Genomic DNA, 24,109 nt, shown 5'->3' with positions numbered 1-24,109 from the left:
GAAACCAGATCAAGGTTGACCTGACCCTAACCCAATAGGGTTGGATCCATAGTTGTCAAGGCACCGCCTAGGCGACTAGGCACCCTTGGCTGGGCGCCTTGCTCAAACGCCTTAGACTTTTAGCAACTAGACGCCCGCCTAGGCAACATAAATGATAAGGCGGGTGCCTTTTATAATATAATTTATATTGTTGTATCTTATTAATGTATGTGTAAATACACTTTATTGTATGCTATATATATATATATATATATATACACTTTGTTTTAATGCTTTACCTTTGAAATTTAAAAGATCAAAGGGTTTTGAGGAGAGAAAAAGAAAGATAGAGAGAAAGAAAGAAAGAAAGACGAAAGAAAGAATAGAATTATAAAGAGGTTGTGTTTTTTTTCTATTCTCTCTCTCTAATTAAATAAAACATAAACTCCATCCTTATTTTTTCTATTTTACTTTCCATCTTGAATATTTATCATATAAAGTTGACCTTCTTAGCTACTAATTGATATGGAATTCTCTATTAAATCCTTATTATAGCAGTATTATTTTTTAAAATAATTAAACATTAATATAATGTGATGGTTTGCCACATTTTTAGAGGAAATTTAATGTTCTTAATAAAGAGGATTGCTAGGTGCCTTGAAAACTATGGTTGGATCAGTGCGGGTTTACAACTTAACTCCACCCACTGACAACCCTAACTGAGAAATAGGGAGTACAGCCAATCTATTGCTCTTGCTTCTAGGTAATGGACCAAAGTCACCAAACATGAAGAGTGAAGATTGTAGGCTATAGAAGTGGACTGCTGAGTCCTGCTTCTCTGTCAAATCAGTTGCCAAGCACCTCAGAGAGACCAAAAATTCAAGTTTCACATACAAAGTTGTGTGGAGTTTGGATGTCCCTTCAAAAGTCTCTTGTCTGACATGGTTAGGAGTCTCAGGTAAATTGCCTGCCTAAGGATAGATTGATTAAGAAGGGAAGAATATTCAGGACATGCCATGTGTTCTGTAAAATCAGGAAAAAATGGACAGAGGATCATCTGTTCATGCACTGCCAGCTCACACAAAATTTGGTCTCATTTTCATAAACTTCTGGACCTTTACTGGATCTAACCTAGATCAGTGAAAGAATTTTTTGAGGCTTGGTCAGTGAAAGGGTTTAGCAGCAAAGGAAAATTTGTTTGGTCAACCATACCATCATGTGCAGTAAAGTGAACTATTTGGACAAAAAGAAACAAAAAGATTTTTGAGAATAAAAGATCTCAAGAGTTGTTAAAGAAAGTGATGGGCAGACTTGGCTCATGTACATCGATGGAAAAATAGAAGTCTATGTCTATGCTGATATTAGCTTTGCAGTGGCTTACTGCATATGACTGCCAATTCTATGAGATCTCTTTTCAATTCATCATAATCCAAACCTTATCCCAACTATATTGGGTTGGCTACATTAATCCTACTTCACCATTCTGTTCTGTTTACTGCCTATCCATGCCCTAGCATATGTATAAAATGACAAATCAGGATCCATGATCATGAGAGTTTGGCTAAAGTTTTAGTACCAGCCTCCAACCTGATGCAACCCTCCTTTATCCAGCCGTAATTAAGTTGCATAAAGATCACAAAAAGTGAGCTTGGTGAGTCAAGCACATAAAATGCATACATTCAAACTAGGTATACTAATCCCATTGCATCTCTTGTGCAATTGACCCAAATGGGTTAATTAGTAGCACCTTTTCTTAGCCAAATTGATGGTAAAGTCTTGGTGGGAGCAGGATGCAGGTGGGGCTGGATGGAAAGGTCATCGCTTTTACAGAAGACTTCAAAGGTTGAAAGAAAGATTAAAACATGGAACAAGGAAGAATTTGGGAGGGTCAAAACATATAAGCAACAAATCCTGAATCGGTTAGAAACCCTTGATTTCAAGGAGACTCAGGAGCCTCTATCTTCTGATAAGAGTAAGAGTGGAAACTGAAGAACGGTTTGCATCTAATACCGAGGAGCCTCTATCTTTTAGAGAAAAAAAAAATCGCAAAGTAGGTGGATCAAGGAGGGTGACAAGAACACTAAGTGCCTTCATTCTCTATCAAACGGTAAGATAAGAAGAATTTTGTCTCAAAAGTAGAAATTGATGGGAACGCACTCAGCCTGAAGTAATACCCACAACCTTTTGTGAACCATTTAAAGCAGTCTTTGTTGCTCTCAACCAAAGAAATTGCTTGTCAAGAGGTTTGACTGGCCAACCTTGGATAGGGACATAGCTATAGAGTTGGAGAGACTGATTGAGGAGGATCAGCAGAGTTCTTAACAGGGCAATCTAAAGCCTTGAGACCAAATGGTTTCTCTATGGATTTTTTCCAAAAATGTTGGAATATCCTGAAGCAGGATCTACTGGATGTATTTGAAGAATTCAAAAAGAGTAATAAACCCAAGGGAAAAAGCCACCCTCATTGCCTTAATCCCCAAACAATCTGAGGCTAAGCACCCTAATGATTTCAGGCCTATTAGTTTGATAGGTAGGTGTCTAATTTTACAAGGGGCCTTTGTTCAAGGAAGACAAATAATAGACCAATGCCCAATGTTTGATTTCCAATGAATGCCTCAAAGAAATGAAAAGGTCAGGAAAAAAACAAGAGGTCTGCAAATTGGACTTAGAGAAGGCATATGATATGGTGGATTGGTCCTTTATGGGAGAAATCTTAGGAAAATGTGGTTGTATGATCATTGGAGGAGGTTGATTGTAAGGTGAAAGTTCCTACAAAAATTCTAGTTAACAGGGTGTAAAAGATTTTTTTTTCCTATAAAAATAGGTTTAAGACAAAGAGATCCACTATTACCCTCTACTAAAAGACATAGCTAATTTAGGAGTGGAAAGTGGGAAGGAATGAGACAAGAATCACAGATCTACAGTCCATAGACATAATACTTTTTGGTGAGGACAATGGAGGAACAAGGGTGAGGAATATGCAGTTATTGATTGATTGCTTTCAAATGATAAAAATTTTAAAAGTGAAAGTGGTAGGAAGATACTACTCCATTTTAGGATATTAGTTTAGCCAGAAGGATCAAGGGGCGTGGGTTTGGAAAAATGCTTGCTCCAGAACCAAAACCAAATTTTCGAAGGATCTATGCAGGAGAAACACTCCTTTTAAAGACATTTACCCTCATTTGTTTTCCTTTATCCAACAACCAAGTTAAATTGACCTTATCCTGTGTCTTTTAAAGACTTTTACCCTCATTTTTTGGGTCTTAGGCTTTCAAAGGGGTCTTTTTTTATAAATAAATTAAGATTCCATTAAGAGAAAGAGAACTTGAGATAAGCTTCCCATGAAGAGGAGCGAGCTGTATCCTCTCCTAACAACAAGAAGAAACAGAAAACAGAAACCAAATTCAAACTACAATTGAGCCCATACAATTATTCCTTGTTTGTCCCTTACTTTGCTAGGCAATCAGTCAAAGCATTTGCTGATCCCCCCAACCATTGTATTCTTACAGCCAAGTTCCTTGTCAGCCACTTGAATTTTTCAATTTCATTCGTAAAGCACCACACCATAGACTCTGGATTCTGTAGCCAACCCACTACCACCTCGGAATCCCCTTCAATTAGCAGTGTTCCACACCTAGCTGAACTGCAAGTTGTACACCCTTGGTGGCAGCTAGCAATTCTGCCCTAGTAGAGTTCCCAACTCTTAGAGGACCCGAGTAAAGGAGAACTGTTGAAGATTAATTAGTTTTATGATTTTTTCTGAGTAGATGTTTTATGTTAGTTGTTAGATAGGAGGTGGGGACCACAGTAGTTATGTGAGTCCAAATTTATTATGTTTTTTGAGTGTTATATATGCTGTTTTATGTTTTGCCGCCCTATAAGGGCATAGTTGTCTTTGTATTGTTCTATTATTTTAGTATAAATAATAAGTGAAGGGGGCAGCCAGATTATTGCTCTCTTTTCTTTTCAACTTCTCTTCTTCTCTTCGTCTCCTTCTCTCTTCAAGAAACTACTTTCTTTCATATTTTTTTAATTCAGCAGATTCCTACTTGGTATCAGAGCATCGGCTAGGGTTTCTTGAAGCATTCTCATGCAACCCTAGATCAACCAACTGCATGAAGTAGTAAAGGGCTGATCGATCTGCTATAGATTGCCCAGTTCTTGGACTGTTTGGTGGGATCTAGACATCAGGAAGGTGATCTACTGTTTGGCATCAAAATCAAGAAGAACTAGAGTACGGGGAAGAGTCCCAGAAAAGTTGGACTCTATGTTTTTTATCTGATCTTGGGCGCCTAGGTATTGTTAGTTTTCTTTTGATTTTCTGAAGAGGGTGGTTTGGTTTCTAAAATTTTCTAGGCCTCCCGAAGTGATCGATTCACTTTTCTCTCTATTGGAAGGCATGGGGAGGAGAGAGATTTCCCTTCAGATAGGGTTTTCTTCTTTCGGAAGGGTTGGTTTCTGTGTGTGTGGTATTAAATTATTTTTTGAAGGTCTCCAATCTATTTTTTCTTACTGTTGAACTATTTGAAGTAAAATGGAGAGTTGGAATACCGAGATGAAATCTACCGGTACTGTGGGACTGGGTATTGGAGGTAGTAGTGATATTTTTTGGTCTAGGATCATTACTACAGTAAAACTTGATGGTACAAATTATTTGGAGTGGGCACAATCAGCTAAGATGGCTATTGGTGGCCGTGGAAAATTAGGGTATCTCACTGGGGAGGAGAAGAAACCTGATACAGACTCTTCCCGATGGGTGCAAGAGAATTACATGCTAATATCCTGGCTGCGTAATTCTATGTTACCTCATATTGCACAAAATTTCCTATGGGCTAATACTACTAAGGAGATTTCAGATGGAGTGACTGAAACCTACTCTCAGAAGCAAAATGAAACCAGAGCCTATCAGTTAAGAAATCAGGTGATAAGTATGAAACAAGGAGAAAAACCTCTTGCTGGGTATTTCTCCATGCTAAAAACCCTATGGCAGGAAATAGATCACTTAGAAACTGTGGTATGGGAAAATGTAAATGATGTAGCAACTTATCACAAACTGGTAGAGAGGAATAGGGTTTTTGAGTTCTTGGCAGGGCTGAACCATGAATTTGACATTGCTAGGCAGCATATTCTTTCTAGGAAGGGTGTGACACTCTCTCAAGCCTATGCTTTTGTCTCTGGAGAGGAGAGTAGGAGAAATGTTATGCTGAGACAGCCTGGGATTGACCAGTCGGATATGGTTGGTACAACAAAACCTAAGCCGAATAGAGACAGGGGGAGTAGTGAGACTAGAAGGGAAGATAAGGAGGACTTGGTGTGTGATTATTGCAAGAAACCTAAGCATACCAGGGACACTTGTTGGAAGCTTCATCCAAATCTTATGCCTGCTCGGATAAGTAACAAGAAGGGAAATGCAAATGTAGCCACTACAAGAAACTCTTCAGCCCCTCTCTCCCAAACTGATTGGGAATCCATTGCAGTAGAAGTAGTGAGAACGGAATTAGAGAGGTTTGGACAGCTTATGAGTAAGAAAGATTCACCCAGCTCTAGCCTTCCAGATGGACAGCAGAATGCAGGAGCCAACTACACCACTTCCTTTGCACATACAGGTAGTTCATATGCAACTACAAATCTTGCATCCACTTCAGGTAAGGAGGGACCTCTATGGATTATAGACTCAGGAGCATCTGAGCATATGACTAATGCCCCCACCATTTTCAGTTCCTATCAGTTGTACTCTGGTAGAAACAGAGTCTCTACAGCAGATGGTTCACATATGCCCATTGCTGGGAAGGGGACAATTAGAGTGACCAATGATATAACTCAGTCTTCTGTTTTACATGTCCCTAGACTTCATACCAACCTACTGTCTATTAGTTCTTTGACAAAAATTTTGAATTGTTCTGTGACCTTTCTTCTTGGTAATTGTGTTTTGCAGGATCTGAAGTCAAAGAAGATGATTGAGAGTGGTCGTGAGGTGAATGGAGTCTACCTTTTGGATGAGATTCCAAGACATCAGGACCATCATGTTAGCAGCAGCAATAGTGGTGGGTCAGAGTCAGTGAACCAGATTATGCTTTGGCACAATCGCTTGGGATATCTTTCTTTTAGTTCTTTGAAATGTCTTTTCCCAAAGTTGTTTAAGTCTATTCAATTATCTACTTTAGAGTGTGAGAGTTGTCAGTTAGGAAAGCATTGTAGACAGTCTTTTAAACCAAGTAATAAAAGAAGCACTTCTGCTTTTAATATTGTTCACACTGATATATGGGGGCCATATCAAATCCCTTCCATGGGAGGATTCTGTTACTTTCTCTTGTTTGTGGATGACTATACATGACATTCTTGAATATATTTGATGAGATCACGTGATGAGGTTCCTAACTTAGTATGACAATTCCACCAGATGGTTCTCACACAATTTCAAGTGAGAACTAAGGCTTTTAGATCAGATAATGCCAGAGAGTACTTTGAGAAGGACCTAACCACGTATCTCTTAGAACATGGTGTAGTTCATCAGAGCAATTGTGCATATACACCGCAATAGAATGGAGTTGCTAAGAGGAAAAGCAGACACATTGTGGGAGTGGCAAGGAGTCTTATGGTGTGTGCTTCACTTCCTGTGCAGTTCTGGGGAGATGCAGTTCTTACGGCCGTACATGTGATTAACTGTGTTCCTTCACGAACTTTGGGGTTTAAGGTGTCATTTAGCATTCTTTTTCCAGATGGAGAGATATTGCATATACCTCTGAGAGTTTTTGGTTGTGTTTCTTTTGTTCACATTCTTGGCCTTCATCGCAAGAAATTGGATCCTATGGCCAAGAAATGTGTTTTTCTTGGGTATGCTCAGAACCAAAAGGGGTATTGCTGTTATGACCTAGTGTCGAAGAGCAGATTTGTCACTATGGGTGTTACCTTTCTTGAATCCACATTCTTCTTCTCGAGTGGTTCTCCTCAGGGGGAGAGTTTTGGGGAGGAGAACTCACAATTTGCTCATCTTCCTGTTTTTGTGGTTCCTCCATCAGTTCAGCCAGCATCTACATCAGTTCAGCCAGCACCTGCACCTCCAGTTTCATTACCTGAGCCACTAGGACAGCCACATAGCAATATCAACGCCAGAAGATGATGGTTGATTCCACACATCCTCGACCCACACCACTCTCTATTAGTCCTGAAACTTCAGATTCGGTAGATACAGTTCAGGTATTCCTCTTGAGCCTGAGCCTGTTATGTTTTCTGATGATAATGTTTCTGTCCCTAACACCATTGTTGCAGCTGATCCCACTAACCTTGATCTTCCCATTGCACTTCGTAAGAGGAAGAGAAAATGTACAGCCCACTGCATTTCACACCATCTTTCCTACAGTGCCTTATCACCCTCCTACCATGCTTTTCTTTCTTCCCGTGATTCTGTGTCTATACCCATGAATGTTATTGAGGCTCTCTCCAAACCTGAGAGGAAAACAACCATGCAAGATGAGATGGATGCTTTGGTCAAAAACCAAACTTGGGAAATAGTTGATCTCCCCCCCCGACAAGGAGACAGTTGGATGTCGATGGGTATTCATAGTGAAGTATAAGGTCGATGGCAAGATAGAGAAGTACAAGGCAAGGTTGGTAGCAAAAGGGTATACTCAGACCTATGGTGTCGATTATCTGGAAACCTTTGCACTAGTAGCTAAGATGAGTTCAGTTCGTATCCTTTTATCTCTAGCAGCCACCTATTCATGGCCCTTGTTCCAGCTTGATGTCAAAAATGCTTTCCTCAAAGGTGACTTACAGGACGAGGTATATATGGACATTCCAGTAGGCTTTTATGAAAAATGTTGGTAAAGGAAAGGTGTGCAAACTCAGAAAATCTCTGTATGGACGGAAACAGTCACTTAGGGCTTGGTTTGACAGGTTCAGAAGGGCACTCATCCATTTTGGATACACATAGACACAGTCTGATCACACCCACTTTGTGAAGAGGAGAGATGCTTTGGTGTCAATTCTGATTGTGTATGTGGATGATATAGTGGTGACAAGAAATGATCTGGAGGAGACTGATGATCCCAAAAAATCATTGCAACAAGAACTTGAGATCAAAGATCTTGGTGAGCTCAAATACTTCTTAGGGATTGAAGTTGCAAGATCCAAGCATGGGATCTTCATTTCACAAAGAAACTATGTACTTGACCTACTGCGAGAGACTGGGAAGCTGGGGACCAAACTAGCAGACACTCCTATTGATCCAAATCACAGAATTAATGGTGTGGATGGTGAATTGGTAAAGGATATGGGGAGATATCAAAGAATGATGGGTTGATTGTTGTATTTGTGTATGACACTACCAGATATTTCTTATGCTGTCAGTGTTGTGAGCCAGTACATGCATGCACCTCGGGTTCAGCACTGGGAAGCTATTGAGAGAAAACTTGCATATCTGAAAAAGCACCCTGCCAGAGGCATTCTTTTCTCAAATCATGAGAATCTTAAGCTAGAATCCTATACAGATACAGACTGGGCAGGATGCTTAGATGACAAGAGGTCTACATCAGAAGTGTGTACCTTTGTAGGTGGAAACTTGATCTCCTGGAAGAGTAAGAAGCAAGCGGTTATGGCAAGGTCAAGTGCAGAGGCTGAGTATAGATCCACAACTCATGGTGTCTCAGAACTTCTTTGGGTTAGATCTCTTTTGAGTGAGATTGGGGTGAAAGTAGAGGAAACTATGATGTTATACTGTGACAATCAGGCTGCAATCAATATTGCCCACAATCCAATTCAGCATGATAGGACAAAACACAATGAAGTTAATAACACTTTATAAGAGAAAGGGTAACAACCGGAGACGTTTGTCTGCCTTATTTCCTAGCTAATGTTCTCACTAAAGGGGTGGCAAGGAACAAGCTTGAACATGATCTACACAAGTTGGGAATGTGTGACATTTACTCCCACCTTGAGGGGGTGTTGAAGATTAATTAGTTTTATGATGTTTTTCTGAGTAGATGTTTTATGTTAGTGGTTAGATAGGAGGTGGGGACCACAATAGTTATGTGAGTCCAAATTTTATTATGTTTTTTAAGTGTTATATATGTTGTTTTATGTTTTTCTGCCCTATAAGGGCATAGTTGTCTTTGTACTGTTCTATTATTTTAGTATAAATAATAAGTGAAGGGGGCGGCCAGATTCTTGCTCTCTTTTCTTTTCAACTACTCTTCTTCTCTTCTTCTCCTTCTCTCTTCCTTCTCTCTTCAAGAAACTACTTTCTTCATATTTTTTTAATTCAGCAGATTCCTACTAGAACCATATTTCATTCCTCAGCACCCCTCCCATTCGCCATTCCAAAGGGGCCTGGATTACCTTGACTGCTGCCATCAAAATTCAGTTTCAAGAAACCTTCAGGAGGGGATTCCCAACTCAAACTCCTCTCTAAAGAGGAGCAGCTTGCTACTGCTGACCAATTCCTCCAGATTGAAAGAGAATTGGTGGAATCAATCCAGGGATTTTAGCCACAAAAACACCCTATTTAGAATGCACTCCTTCAATTCTTGTAGACTTCTCGCAGTAGAAGATCAAGACTGTAATCAGTCTTGAATCCTAATAGGTTTTAGGTTTACAAAACAGAAGAAAAGTGAGAGAAAGGAGAGAGAATAGAAGAGAAACGGGAGAACACAAGTGGTTGAAAGGAGGGACAGATTCTAATAGATCTGATGCCGCCACTTTCTTATTATTTATAGGTTGTTTAGTACATAATGGAAAGAACACATCTGCCCTTAGTACTTACATAATAAATAAAGTAAATAAAAGCTGAAATAAATAACAACTGAATTAACAAATTGACTCAAACTAAAACTACTATAACTGAAACAAATAACTACACATGTTGTCCTACGAACACAGTGGGGACCACTGTAGTGGGGCCCACATCAGTGTTCTCTACACTCCCCCTCAAGTTAGGAGTAGATATCTATCATTCCCAACTTGGATAGGTCTGTCTCTAACTTCTCCTTGGTACAGCCATGGTGAGGATATCCGCGAGCTGCATATTAGATGTGATGTACGGAAGACACACTTCTTGTGATGTGACCCTTTCTCGCACAAAATGTCGATCAACTTCGATATGTTTAGTTCTGTCATGCTGCACTAGGTTGTGGGCTATATTAAAATATGCCTGATTATCACAATACAGCATTAAGGGCTTTTCATTGTCAATACCCATCTCTTCAAGTAGTGACCTCAGCCATAAGATTTCAGCCACTCCATTAGCCATTGACCTGTATTCCGCTTCAGCACTGGAGTGGGAAACAACACCCTGCTTCTTACTCCTACAAGAGACAAGGTTACCTCCCACAAGGGCACAATATCCAGAGGTAGACCTTCTGTCATCAATACTCCCAGCCCAATCGGCATCTGTATAGACTTCCACCCTCATGTGATTATTGTTCTTGAGCAGTATACCTCTACCCGGGCATCTCTTCAAATATGCTAATATTTTCTCTGCCGCAAGAAGATGAGAAGTTCTAGGGGAGTGCATGTACTGGCTAACAACACTAACTGCATAGCTGATATCCGGCTGAGTGAGGCAGAGATATAGGAGCTTTCCAACCAACCGTTGGAACATAACTTTGTCTTCAAGAGGCTCCCCGCCCTCTGCACTAATCTTGTGATTTTGTTCGATGGGTGTATCAGCCGGCTTAACACCCAACTTTCCAGTTTCCGCCAACAGATCTAGAACATATTTTCTCTGAGAGAAAAAAATCCCTTGCTTGGATCTAGCAACCTCAATACCCAAAAAGTACCGCAGTGCACCAAGATCTTTCACCTCAAACTCTTGATGGAGTTGTTTGAGGGACTCAATCTCATGACTGTCATTTCCTGTCACCACAATATCATCAACATATACTGCAAGTAGTGTCAGAGAGGACTCCACCCTCTTCATGAATAGTGTATTATCTGATTGGGCCTGTACATAACCAAACTTTCCAAGGGATAATCTGAACCTATCAAACCAAGCTCTAGGTGACTGCTTCAAACCATACAATGCCTTGTTCAGTCGGCAAACCTTCTTACCTGTCTCTATATCATAGAATCCAGGAGGCAACTACATGTAAACCTCTTCCTGTAAGTCTCCATTCAGAAAGGCATTTTTAACATCCATCTGAAACAGGGGCCAAGAATGATTTACTGCATAGGATAACAGAACTCGGATGGTGGTCATCTTGGCTACTGGGGCAAAGGTCTCCAAGTAGTCTATACCATAAGTCTGAGTGAACCCCTTTGCAACCAGCCGGGCTTTGTACCTTTCAATAGAGCCATCAGCATTATGCTTCACAGTGAACACCCATCTGCATCCCACTGGTTTCTTTCCTTTTGGTAGGTCAACCAGTGCCCAAGTATTATTCTTCAACAAGGCATCCATTTCGACTTGCATTGCATCTTTCCATTCTAGAACTGATAAGGCTTCTTGCACTGTTCTTGGAATAGGGACATCGGCAATGGAAGTGAGATAGGACCGGTAAGATGGAGATAGACGATCATAGGATAAGAACTATGAGATGCTATGAGTTGTAGAAGTGGTGCAATGTCGTTTCCCTTTGCGAATGGCAATAGGGATATCAAGGTCATCCACAAGAGGGGAAGTGGCAACAGTGAGAGGTATCTTAGTAGGCTCTAGATCTGGAGCCGCAGAAGGAACTGGAGCTGGCTGGGACTGTCGATGACTAGGATCAACCTGCCTGCATCGCCTGTGATAGACTCTCAACTCCGGCTCCCTCTGACCATCCTCACCACTACAGCCTTCATTATCCAGTGGAATAGGTAAAGGAACAGCCCCACTCAAAACAGCCCCACTTCCACTCTCACTGCTCTCCCCTTAAGGAAAGAAACTCAAAACAGCCCCACTCTCACTGCTCACCCCCTGAGGAGAAACCCTAGGATAATAGGGTGTCTCCTCAAAGAAGGTGACATCCATGGAGACAAACCGTTTCCATGAAACCGGATCATAGCAGCAATAACCCTTTTGAGTTTGTGCATAACCAAGGAAAATGCATTTAGAGGCCTTAGGTTCAAACTTGGAATGATGAGGCCCGAGAAGCTGAACGAAACAGGTACAACCAAAGGTTTTAAGGGGAACAATGAACAACTCCTCGTCTGGGTATAGAAGGGAAAAGAGGGTTCTCATATCAAGAACCTGGGAAGGAACTCGATTAATGAGATAAACTGCCGTGAGGATAGCATCACCCCAGAAGCGAATAGGTACATTGGAAGTAAACATAATGCTTCTAGCCACCTCCAAGATATGCCTATTCTTCCTTTCGGCAACGCCGTTCTGCTGTGGTGTATAAGGGCAAGTGCTCTGGTGAATAACTCCATGGCTAAGAAGGTAGGAGGTCAATGGCTGAGCAAAGTATTCCTTTGCATTATCAGATCTAAGGACTTTGATTTTGGTCCCAAACTGAGTGAGAACCATCTGATGGAAGTTTTGGGTCAGAGCAGGAACCTCATCCCGAGAACGCATAAGATAGACCCAAGAAAAACGAGTATGGTCATCAACAAACAGTGGAAAATATCTGTACCCACCCATAGAAGAGAGATGATATGGCCCCCAAACATCAGTATGCACAATATCAAAAGAGGAATTACTCCTTTTATTACTTAAAGAATAAGAGGTTCTACAATGTTTGGCAAACTCACAACTCTCACACCTCAACTTTGATAACTCAACAGACTCAAATAAGGCAGGAAACAGACTCTTCAAAGACTTAAAAGACAAATGACCTAATCGGTTATGCTTTGACATAACCGAACTCACAGACTGGGAAACAAAAGACTTCTTATCCACTGACTCCTCCCGACGAGAACTCTCTCCAAGCAGATAGATCCCGTTCGTCTCACGGCCAGTCCCAATCACCTCCCTCGTCTCCAAATCCTGAAAAACACATCGGTCAGGGAAAAAGGTTACTGAACAGTTCATGTGTTTGGTAATACTACTAACTGAAAGCAGGTTAGTATCAAACTTAGGAACATGCAAGACAGAAGTCAAAGAGATAGTATCCGATAGCTTGATGTCCCCCTTGCCCGAAATGGGAACAAGAGAGCCATCAGCAATGGATACTCTATCTCGGCCAAAGGACAAGTGATAAGAAGTGAACAAAGATGGCAAGCTAGTCATATGGTCAGATGCACCTGAATCAATTACCCAGCAGTGGTCAGCATTACCTGGAGCTGAAGCATGGTAAGCTGAGGCTCGAGTACCTGAATGTGCAAATGCAGATGTGGCAGGAGCTGATGGTGACTGAGATGGCTGAGCTGAACTCCCAACTTCCTTTTCCAACTGTATGAGGGCAGCCCGAACAGTAGCTAAAGTCTCTAGGGATGTGCCTGATGAGGATGTTGAATCAGTGTTCACGGCCACATGAGCATTACCCTTCTTATTTCTTAGTTTTGCTGGGACTAAGTGAGGATGTAGCTTCCAACAAGTATCTTTTGTGTGCTTGGGTTTCTTGCAATGTTCACATACCAGATCCCGTTTATCTTCCTTCTTCCAGTCCCTTTCTGAGTCACCCCTTGGCTTAGGTTTAATAGCTGTCAAGGCTGGGAAAGAGGGTTGAGGCTGCATCATGACTTTCCTCCTGTTCTCTTCACTATGCACCAGTGAGAATATTTGAGAAAGGGTCACACTATCTCTTGTCAATATCTGTTGTCGCACAATGTCATAATCTGAATTCAAACCAGCCAGAAACTCAAATACCCTATTCGTCTCGACTTGCTTTCTGTGGGTCTATGCATCTTTGAGACTCTCCCACTCAAGGGTCTCTAGATGGTCAATCCCATGCCACAAGGATTTCAAGGTAGAGAAGTAGGCAAAAATTGGCTTCTCTCCTTGTTTAAGGCTGTTCACCTCACACTTCAGTTCATAGGCTCTAGCAACATTAAGGGGTTGGGAATAGGTTTCTTTCACAACATCCCATATCTCTTTGGCTATCTTTGCCCACAAGTAATTTTGGCTGATATGTGGCTGCATAGAATTACACAGCCATGCCATAACCAAATAGTTCTCTTGAACCCATTTGGTGTATGTTGGGTCCTCCTTGGAAGGTTCTTTCACATCTCCCAAGAGGTAACCCAGTTTTCCCCTTCCTCCAATAACCATCATGGATGATTGAGCCCACTCCAAATAATTTGACCCATCAAGTCTCATAGTTGTAATTTGAAACCCGGTTTCAGATACACTACCATAACTGTGGTTTCCAAAACTACTTTCTCCCTGACCCTTAAACTCCATCTTTGATTAAGATTCAGTGGCTACAAACTGTTAGAGCCACTATACCAGAAAACAGAGTCAAACAAGCAGGTCTGAAATCTGATCCGAAATCTGATCTAAAACCAGCCGCCTATCACAGTATATACAAGGAATCAACTCAAATCTGATCTGAAATCAATCGGCATGCACAGTACCAAGCAGCCTGTCAATTTGAGATGCTATTTTCTGAAATCACTACTGTGGGGCCCACTGCTGCGAGAGCAAAATTAGGGTTTCAACTGTAGGTCTGAAATAAGTGCTCAGTTGCACTCTCCAAGCAGTCCGCACAAGTGGGACTTGTCGTAGGGCAATATGAAACCCTAAAACTAATCACCTCTGAGAGGGGGGAGGGGGGAGGGGGGTTCGGCCCAACAGTCAAACCCTAGAAACAAACTTAAACACAGTTCGGCAAGTCAAACCCTAGAAACAAACTTGAACACAGTTCGGCCCCTCCTTCTAAATAGGTCCAACCTATCTCGACTGATTGCAGTCTCTGAAACTCAATAAAAAAAACTTACTTATGTACTTCGGTTTACTGTCTTCTAGGGTTACCTAAACCCTAACCTTCACTGCTTCTTCCTGATTACCAACTCTATGCAAGCCGCGGCAAGTCTTCAACTGCCGCGAACCTCTCCTGGTAATCTCCAAGATTCAGTCACCGAATACTTCTTCAAAGCTTCCAGCCCTAGGTCGACTGGACTAGACACACATGAGAAGCCCTAGATAGGCTCTGATACCAAGTAGAAGATCAAGACTGTAATCAGTCTTGAATCCTAATAGGTTTTAGGTTTACAAAACAGAAGAAAAGTGAAAGAAAAGAGAGAGAAAAAAGAGAGAATAGAAGAGAAACAGGAGAACACAAGTGGTTGAAAGGAGGGACAGATTCTAACAGATCTGCCGCCACCACTTTCTTATTATTTATAGGTTATGTTTAGTACATAATGGAAAGGACACATCTGCCCTTAGTACTTACATAATAAATAAAGTAAATAAAAGCTGAAATAAATAACAACTGAATTAACAAACTGACTCAAACTGACACTACTATAACTGAAACAAATAACTACACATGCTGTCCTACGAACACAGTGGGGACCACTGCAGTGGGGCCCACATCAGTGTTCTCTACACTCGCCTCTTGGAAAATTCTGCCATCCCCTTCTTCCCACACTGTCCAAATCAGTGCTGCTCTTGCACACACAGCACAACACATAATTATTCCTCTTCTTTAAATAAATATGGTGAAGCATCCCTATCTTGGACTTCCTATCTCTTGATGCTATTCACTTGGATTCCTCTTCTTCTGATTCTAGAATTTGGTTCCCTTGCTCCAATTTATTTTCTTGTGCCACCTTCTTCAAGGCTATCTCCTTTCAGCCTCAGTCTTTGGTCTCATTGTCTTTTCCAATGTAGGAAATTCAGTACCAACCTGTGCCATAAAAAAAATTAGGGCTTTTTGTTGACAGGTGTTCCACCAAAAAAAAAAAAAACAACACTTCTGATCTTTCTTAGAAAAAGGAGTTTATTGTGCTGGTTTCCCCTTGTATGTGCTCTTTGTTTGGTCAAGTGGTGAATCTTCATATCACCTACCAATCTCCTATCCTTTTTCTACTTGGATTTGGGAAAGGTTCACTTCCTTGTTTAGTTGTAAGTGGTCCTCACCCCTTGACTTTTCCTTTTATGGACTCCTCTCCCCTTGACTCGGAAACTCTTTTTAAGCCCACTTTTTTCTCTCTCATTCAAGAGAGGGAGAATAAAATGGAGGTGAACTAGGGTGACTATTCTTTGGTCCATTTAGGAGAGGAATGATAGGATCTTCTTCAATCAAGGCAAAAAGAGGAGATTCTAAAGAATATCTTGGTGAAGATGTCATTGGGCTTAGACCTTATAACTTTTGAATCCTTCTCCATGGAGGACATCTCAAAGAGGTGGCATTGGGGAATTCGGATCTGCTACCCAGACCTACACGCACAACACTACCGCCATGCATTGGGAACATCTCTTGTTTTCATTCATGGGAAGGTGTTACCAATGCATGGCTGTTGTGTGGGTAGGTGTGGGGAGCATATCCAAGTTCGGCATTGGGTGGCTAACTCTACTACATCAAAGTGTAAGAGGATATTACAATGATACCTACCTCACTATGATGCCTACAACCTAAACTTTGAATGGTGTAGAGCATGAGCAATCTAAGGCCATTAGGGGAGTCATTAGAGACTATAATGTTTGAATTAAAAACATCTACTTGGGGCCAATATGCTATGAAAATTCTATATAAGAGCAGAACTAATGCCACTCTTCCATAGGTTGAGATTGAGCACATCATAAATATCACAACACTGATCATAGAAGGGGACTCAAAAGTAGTAATAGGATGGATGGAAAATAACAGGATGGGAACTTGGCACTATCAAAGTACCATGAGAAAGGTCAAAGAAATGATAAGAGACTTTAACATGACATTCATGCATTCACAGGTCTGAAAATGGTGTTGTTGACTCATTGGCTGAGGAAGGCAATAAGGATCAATTTTTGGGGGAGGTACCTGATGATGTACAGAGGGAAAGCGTTCATGGTCAAACTTCACAGAATTAATAGCAAGAGGGACTGATAACAGTGGCACCTCCTGGGCTACTTGGCAGTTGTAAATATTATTTGTTCATAATCAATGAGCTTTCAAGATCACTGACCAAAAGAATAGTTTGTAAGAGTTTTGTGTCAGCTGCCAACCTGACATAACCCTCCTTTGTCCAGGGAAGGCCATGAATGAACTCATACTTTAACTAAATTTTCAAGATTGCTAGGATTCCATAGTAATGAAAGTAAACATTTTTACGACCCGGTCACATCTTTCAACATCCATGAGGATACAAAATGCTTTTACCTTCAGTGTGGGTATAATGACCCTGTCACATCTTCTATACTGTTGGAGGACCCAAAGGAGATCATCACCTAACATATGCTCTCTCGAGCACCCTTCATGTTTGTCAGCTAGAGTATCTTGAAGATACATTAATAAAGCTGTGGTCGATGCCTTCCGCAGGGAATCTTGCAATCCCCCAATAGAGATAACTAACCCAGAAATCAGAAATCTGCTGTAACAACTAAATTGAAGCAACTGAACTAAGCGTGGGTAAGAGAAAGTTGGTACCTGCAAGAAATTTATGAATGACATCAGTTGAAAAACTCAGGTAAATTGATAGAATGATCCATCTCTACTTACTCCCCACTTTAAGTCTGGATGATTGGGAACAAATTCTTCCAGCTTTTCCCGAAAAGGTATGCACGGAACAAAAATTCTTTCGTTGTGCAAAATCCTCCCAAGAATAGTTGCTGCAATGTCTCTTATTTTATCAATCTTCTCGACAGCTTGCTTTACAAACCCTCCAACTAAGCTGGTTGCAAGACTTGCATCAAAAAGTGTGTGTCCCTGATCCCTTTCAGCAATGTCATTATCTGGATGTTCTTTATATTCGATCCCTGTTGTCTTCCTCAGGAAGCCCTCAGGTTCTCTTTCACAAAGGATATATGTACATCTTTCAAGGCCATCCATGGCAGCTTCTCGGACCCAAGAACCCACATCACCTCTGTTATCTACAGAGTAGTCATCAAGTGCTTTAAATAATGTCTGCATAACTTCCCTTTTTATCATAAGACAAAGAGACATGTCATCATCAACAGAAAGGAATTGAGAATGTTTCCTGGTAGAACTTAATGTTTCACAAACCGATACAAGCCCTCGAACTGCATTTACACGGGCTTCAGCATCTCTATCATCAGGATTATCCTGCACATAGGAGGACTCTTTACCATGCCAGCAAATGACAAAGTTGGCTTTGAGGCAGAAAAGCTTAACAATAGCCCCCAGCAAAATAACCCCATTGAAATGAATACCACAATATTTACCTCAATTGCACAAGACCTACAAAGATTCGATATCACAACCGTCCACTTTGCAGCCAGAAACTTGAAAGGCAGGATACCTAATGCCAATGCTGATCCACGCCTTGCTGCAACATTAGGATCTGACAAGAGATCCAGATACTTGGATGTTATACTATCAGCATTCCCATCATCTACCATGACAAGGTATGCTGGGACAAAGTGTTTTAGGGCTTCAACAGCAGCATTCTGCAAGTAATATAATTAAATTCATTACAATGTGAAACTGGGAAGAAGCAAAAGATCAGAAAACAAGATAAGAAGTTCCTAATCTATATAAGACATACCTGGATCTGATCATTCGGATGTCTCAGATTCTCGTTAAGGGTACCAAGCAAACTTTGTTTGATTCTTTGTGGTAAGGATATATGACTGAGAGATATACACTCAATGAAACGAGAAACAGCAGAGCGCATTATTTCTCCACCCTTTCCACGATAAAGACGCGCTTTCTCAATTGCAGGAACAATACCAGCAACAGATTTCTGCTTATCTGGTGTAAGAAAGAATTCAGATAGGCTTAACCATAACTTGTCTAAGGAAACCAAAGATCAAAAGCTCACTTGTTATAAAACCTCTACAATATAGAAACTTCTTTACGACACTGCCTCTCTGTCCTTATTTTTATTGTGAGAGATCATAATGCTTTTATGGTAAGAGGGATTTGGCTCATTTTGCTCTGACCATGGTTTGTAGTTTCAATAGTGATGGACATTTTGGCAAGCAAAAATCGGGAACCATAGGGGGTATTTTGCTAATTTTGCTAAAACATGTGGAAAATACTGACCAGTGGAAAGCAAATGATCACATTGATGTAGAGCCAAAACAAGTTCCCCAACAGCTAAGGTTGCACCATGACGCATGCACAAATCAGTTGAGAGAGTACAGGGAATCAAACGTTCCAGAACAAACGATGCAAAATACCCAGTATCATACTTCACAAGAGCAGAAAGCGCCTCTGCAGCAAGTTCTCTCAAGCCTTTATCCTAAGCAGGTTTATGCAGTGTAAGATGTTACAGTCAGCAAATACACGTAACAGATGAAAAAAGGTACAAAGGCAATTACTGATTCTTTCAATGAAGTTTTTTGACATTGGAAAGAATTGCAAGAGGATAGTAATATGAGATGCCAATACAGATTTTTTAATACCCAAAAGAATATGCATGATTTAACAAGTCACTGTGGAAGCACTGCTAGAACTTTATTTAGGAGCTGTACAAGATAACAAAGTGTAAAACCTTCAATCCTATAACCCATGATACAAACATAGCAATAGATATTGTAGAGCAGATACGATGACCAAGCCAGGGAGCAACACTGTTAATGCTCAAGTCTTCTTCTACAACTTCAATTATGACCTTTTCATCCCTCTTTGCTCTATTTGAGTTTCCAATTTGCATCAAATCTCTCTTCTTAGAACCTTTTTTACACTTGGGGCCTACAAACCCTAACTCAGCTTAAGCCAATGTTGTGCTCAGGTTGAGCCTTAACCAAATCTGATGCAACCCAAGCCCAACAGTAAAAGACCATTACCTGAAGTTGGTCCTAGCTATCTTGGATCTTGGAGGAGTGGACTGGATACAGACCTTACCATTGGCATTTAAAGCTGTGTATACAAGGTTAGGTGCATACCCTTTTTAAGGCTTGCAACTGGCAGTGATTTTAAAAATGTAAACCTCACCTGTGCACCTAGGGAGGTTAGTTTCTTGAGGCTTTTAACTCAATCAGCGTTGGCTTGTCTTACACTGCCAGTCACAAGCCTAGATAAAGGACTATGTCAGGCTACAAGCCAGCATAAAAACCATTAGTTGAACCTAATGCAAATGTGGATCCTTAACCTTAAAGAATGGGGCTTGGATTAGCCATTACAAACTCAGAGTTGGGCTAGGTGTTGGATTGCTCCTAAACCAGACCCTTCCCTCTCAAGTGGCAACCCTGGTCAATGGTGTAGAATTGGTCTTCAATCATACACCTAAACTATCTGAATCAACTCATTTCTAATATATCCTTACTGGTCTACCAAGTAAGCCCTCTTAACACACCTATGTCATGCCCGGGTTCTGGGAATCTTGTTAAGTTTTGGGATCATATTTGAGTGGACAACCTTCCACTAAAGACACAATTCCCCAGTCTCTATGCTCTTTCCAACCATAGGGAGGAACCATATCTTGTTTTTTTAGACCTATCTGATGCAATTGCTGGGTGTAATTGGGATTTAGGCTTTAGAAGAGGGCTTCATGATCATGAGTTGAATAATGTCACAATCCTACTACAGTCCTTGGAAAGGATTTGTCTAGTAGCTGGTAAAAGGGATAAAAGATTTTGGGCCCTAACACCCTCTAGTACCTTCAATTGTAGTTCCCTTTTCTCATCCCTTACCCAACCGAGTGGCAACCAAATGATCACTGCTCACAATGACCCCTTCCCTGACTACAAAACGCAGTATCACACCCTCTGCATAGGTGGATCCCAGGATTAAAACATTTTGCAAACCTTTTTCATAAAATAATATAATACAAATATAAATACATTTTGTAAAGAGATTGGAAACTCTATTAGAACAGAAATGCTAGCTGCCATCCAGGGTGTACAGCTTGCAGTTCAGTTAGGTGTGCAACAATTACTAATAGAAGGGGATTACAAGGTGGTAGTGGGCTGGCTATAGAACCCTGAGTCTATCGTGTGGAGCTTTAAGAATGAAATTAAAAAATTTAAGTGGATGATAAAGAGCCTAGTTGTTAATATTAAATGGGTGGGGAGATCAGGAAATGATATGGCTAACTGTCTAACAAAGCAAGGGGAAAGTAGGGAACAATTGTATTGAGTTCATTTGTAGTCTGAATTTGTTTTCCATCAGAGAGTGTAAACCCTGATATTCACTTGTCTGACAAAGGGGCTAATCCTATCACAATCATCACACACTCAGGTAATACCCTAAATTGCTCCAACATGCGCAAGTATTTGACCCTAAAGGATCTCACCGGTTGGCATATCAAAAGCAACTAAGTCCAAGACCGTAGTATCATTATCAAGTCTGGGGTCAAGTGCAATTTTTCGATTTTGCCCATCTATCTCCAAAATCTAGGGCATAAGTAGAATTGATCCATGTTCAATGTTTCTTCCAAACACCCACAGAATGTACTTAGGGTCTTAACCCCAACAGCTAAGATCAGTTGTTCCACCATTTCGATAGTACACCCACATCAACCTTGTTAGGATAAACTCCAATGGCTAAGAACTTTCAAAACTAACACAAGTCTCATTGGTGTCCACCTTAAGGGGTAATTCACAAAAACATACCAATCAAGGAATAAAAACAATAATGAACTGATTTTACTAATACATAAAATTCAGTTACATCAATCTGATTGGAGCTAAGGGCATACACTTTCTAACAATTAATATAGCTCATAAAGTATTTTTTGTCAATTTGATTAACATGCATTGGTTATGCTACTCTCCTCCACTTTCTCTACAGAAAACTAATCCTATGAGCCTTACAAAATCTAGTCTCTCTTATTATGGATAACGTTGAACAAGGATACTCTAATGCATAAATGGTATTGATGAGACAACAAAGAAAGTGTCATTGCTGTAGGAGGGGATAGGGGTCCTACAAATTTCAAATCTGGTAGTGGGCTTTGTGAGGCAGAGGAACTTTAGGTGATTAAAGGTGAAGAATATGGATGGAAAAGAAAGAAGAAAGCTTGTTGTCCACCAAGGAATGAGAAAGAAATTAGAAAGAGAAAGAACTCTTTATTTAATGCTAAATAGCAAAGAAATAGATCACTTAGAAGAAGTAATAAGAGGGAGAAAAAATCCTCCTAACAACCAGAACTCACTAAACATAACTTTATTTTCTTTTTCAAATCAACTATTTTCAATTACAATTAAGAAGACTACTTATGGACTCAACTTATGAACTTAGAAGCCCCTTCACAGACTCCAGTACTCCAATTTAGACTAGTAAACTGACCCAAATCAACTTCTATTTGATTCGTGTGTCCAAGAAACAATTCTGGTTAAAGAATTTTGTGTAGCTTGTCCAGGAAAAGATGGTTCAGAAGTGGGTGTGTGTGTGTGTGTGTGTGTGTGAGAGAGAGAGAGAGAGAGAGAACAAGAACAAGAAGAGGGCAATGTTTCATACCTGCCCTTCATAAGCAAGGATGTGGCAATTATGGACATAATAAAACAAAAATGAAATTAGGCCTAGCCCATAATGGAAGGCCCATAAACAGAAAACAAAAAATAATCCATCCCATGCTGGTCTCCTTGCTTGAAAGACCCATAGATAATCCATTGGGACATTTAAATAAGGATCAAAACTCCTAAACAAATCTAAAATTTTCCCAATCCCACTAAAACTTACTTAATGTAAAGACACTAGAATTACTAGAAATAGTAAATTTCGATTTTAGTATATACATAATAAGTCTGAAAGTTACCATAAATAGTAATTTCAATATACCAATAAATTTTTGGGAAACTTAAAACCCCATTCTTAGGACACCTATGACTAGATAATAAATTTAGAAAAAAAAATCCAACAATATCAATATCCTATCACCAAAAAAAATGTTGTTGTAGGAACTGGAAAGTTAATTTAATTATCTATGGATTCCTTCCTTGTTTTCATATCTGTATCAATTATACCAATCAACAAGAGATCATGCTGGTCTCCCTGCTTGACCATCTGAACTGCTTTAGTATCCATAACAGTGAAAAGTATTCCAGAAGGCAGATGGCAATGGTGTTTTCTTTGTGAAATCTTTTAAAACTATCTGTTTGGCCCTACTGGTGAATAATTCCATTAACACTATGTTTGGTATCAATGCCATTTTCTCAGGCAACAGCCACGCCTTGGAATTTGGTAAAGTTATTCCGGGTTCTATGCAAATTTTAAATTGATATTTAGAGCCAGATAGGCACCACATAGGGAAAAAGGAGAAAACGTTATTGCAAGAAACATCAGAATGATGTTTTCTTCAAGAGTAGCTCTCGTAGAACCCGAGGCACACAGTGTTACTTGAAAAGGGTAGAAAATGTTCAACCAAACAAAAAAAAAAAGTTAGGGAGAAAACAAGAGGCAAATATGGCACTGACCAGGCAGAAACGCCTTGAATAAACAGCATTGATACCAAACACTTACTAAGATAATTCAGGGAAGAACAGCATCTACTGCACTAGTAACTAAATGATCCGATGCATGTCCAAGAGTCTAAAAGAGCAAAGGGCAGGCTAAAAAGGACACGTGATGGGGTAGTCAGGAATAATTTGAAGGATCACAGTTTAACAATGAAAATGAGCATTAATAGAGTGAAATTGTGAAACAGGACTATTGTAGCTTAACCCGTATAGTTAGGATAATGATTAGTTTATAATAGTAGAGCAATAGTTAGAGATATTGATAATTGATGCAGCCTTTAAGAGCCACATATGCTGCTGAAGTGCAAATACCCATAATATCCGGTCCCAATTTTATTACTCTTCAAAAGAATTTTAACTCCCAAGGACCTTCCCATGCAAACATAGTAACATCCTCTTGACTAGCAAGAGGTTTCTGGACCTGGCAACTGGCACCATTCTTTGGAATCTCCTTCCTTTTGTCATTTTTTGGTGCATTTGGAATGAAAGAACAACCATATTTTGAAGGCATGAGTTTTTCCAAAAACATGTTTATTGTGAGGAAAAATGTCGGTTTACTGGTCTATGATCTTGAAGGATTTTTAAGGGATAAAACATAACCATTTTAGGCAACAACAGGATATGTTTTTTCTATACTTTCGTTGATGAATAGCCAAACTTATGGCTTTAAATGATTTTTTATCATTAACCATGTAAAGGTTATGTAATGATTTTAGGATTCCCCCCTTTTACTGATGATATACTATATCATTTATTAAAAATAAA

General features: G+C 40.2%; 1 protein-coding gene across 5 annotated transcripts in view; it reads right to left on the bottom strand.

Moving 5' to 3' along the window:
- TTN1 (ARM repeat superfamily protein) overlaps positions 1-24,109 on the bottom strand; it is a 78,678-nt gene that overhangs the window by 4,280 nt on the left and 50,289 nt on the right. For all 5 annotated transcript variants that reach the window (XM_088952616.1, XM_088952617.1, XM_088952618.1 and 2 more), the window contains exons 10-14: positions 18,987-19,185; positions 18,487-18,692; positions 18,164-18,388; positions 17,481-18,044; positions 17,142-17,408 (exon numbers count right to left, since the gene is read on the bottom strand). In XM_088952616.1, coding sequence (XP_088808742.1) covers positions 17,142-17,408; positions 17,481-18,044; positions 18,164-18,388; positions 18,487-18,692; positions 18,987-19,185 — 1,461 coding nt within the window. The remainder of the gene's footprint in view (positions 1-17,141; positions 17,409-17,480; positions 18,045-18,163; positions 18,389-18,486; positions 18,693-18,986; positions 19,186-24,109) is intronic.

Source organism: Nelumbo lutea, chromosome 6 (assembly GCF_056320005.1).
Source record: "Nelumbo lutea isolate HS-2025 chromosome 6, American lotus-T2T, whole genome shotgun sequence".
NCBI lineage: Eukaryota > Viridiplantae > Streptophyta > Magnoliopsida > Proteales > Nelumbonaceae > Nelumbo > Nelumbo lutea.
Note: the sequence above shows the minus strand (reverse complement) of the source record. Positions and strands in the feature narration are given on the sequence as shown.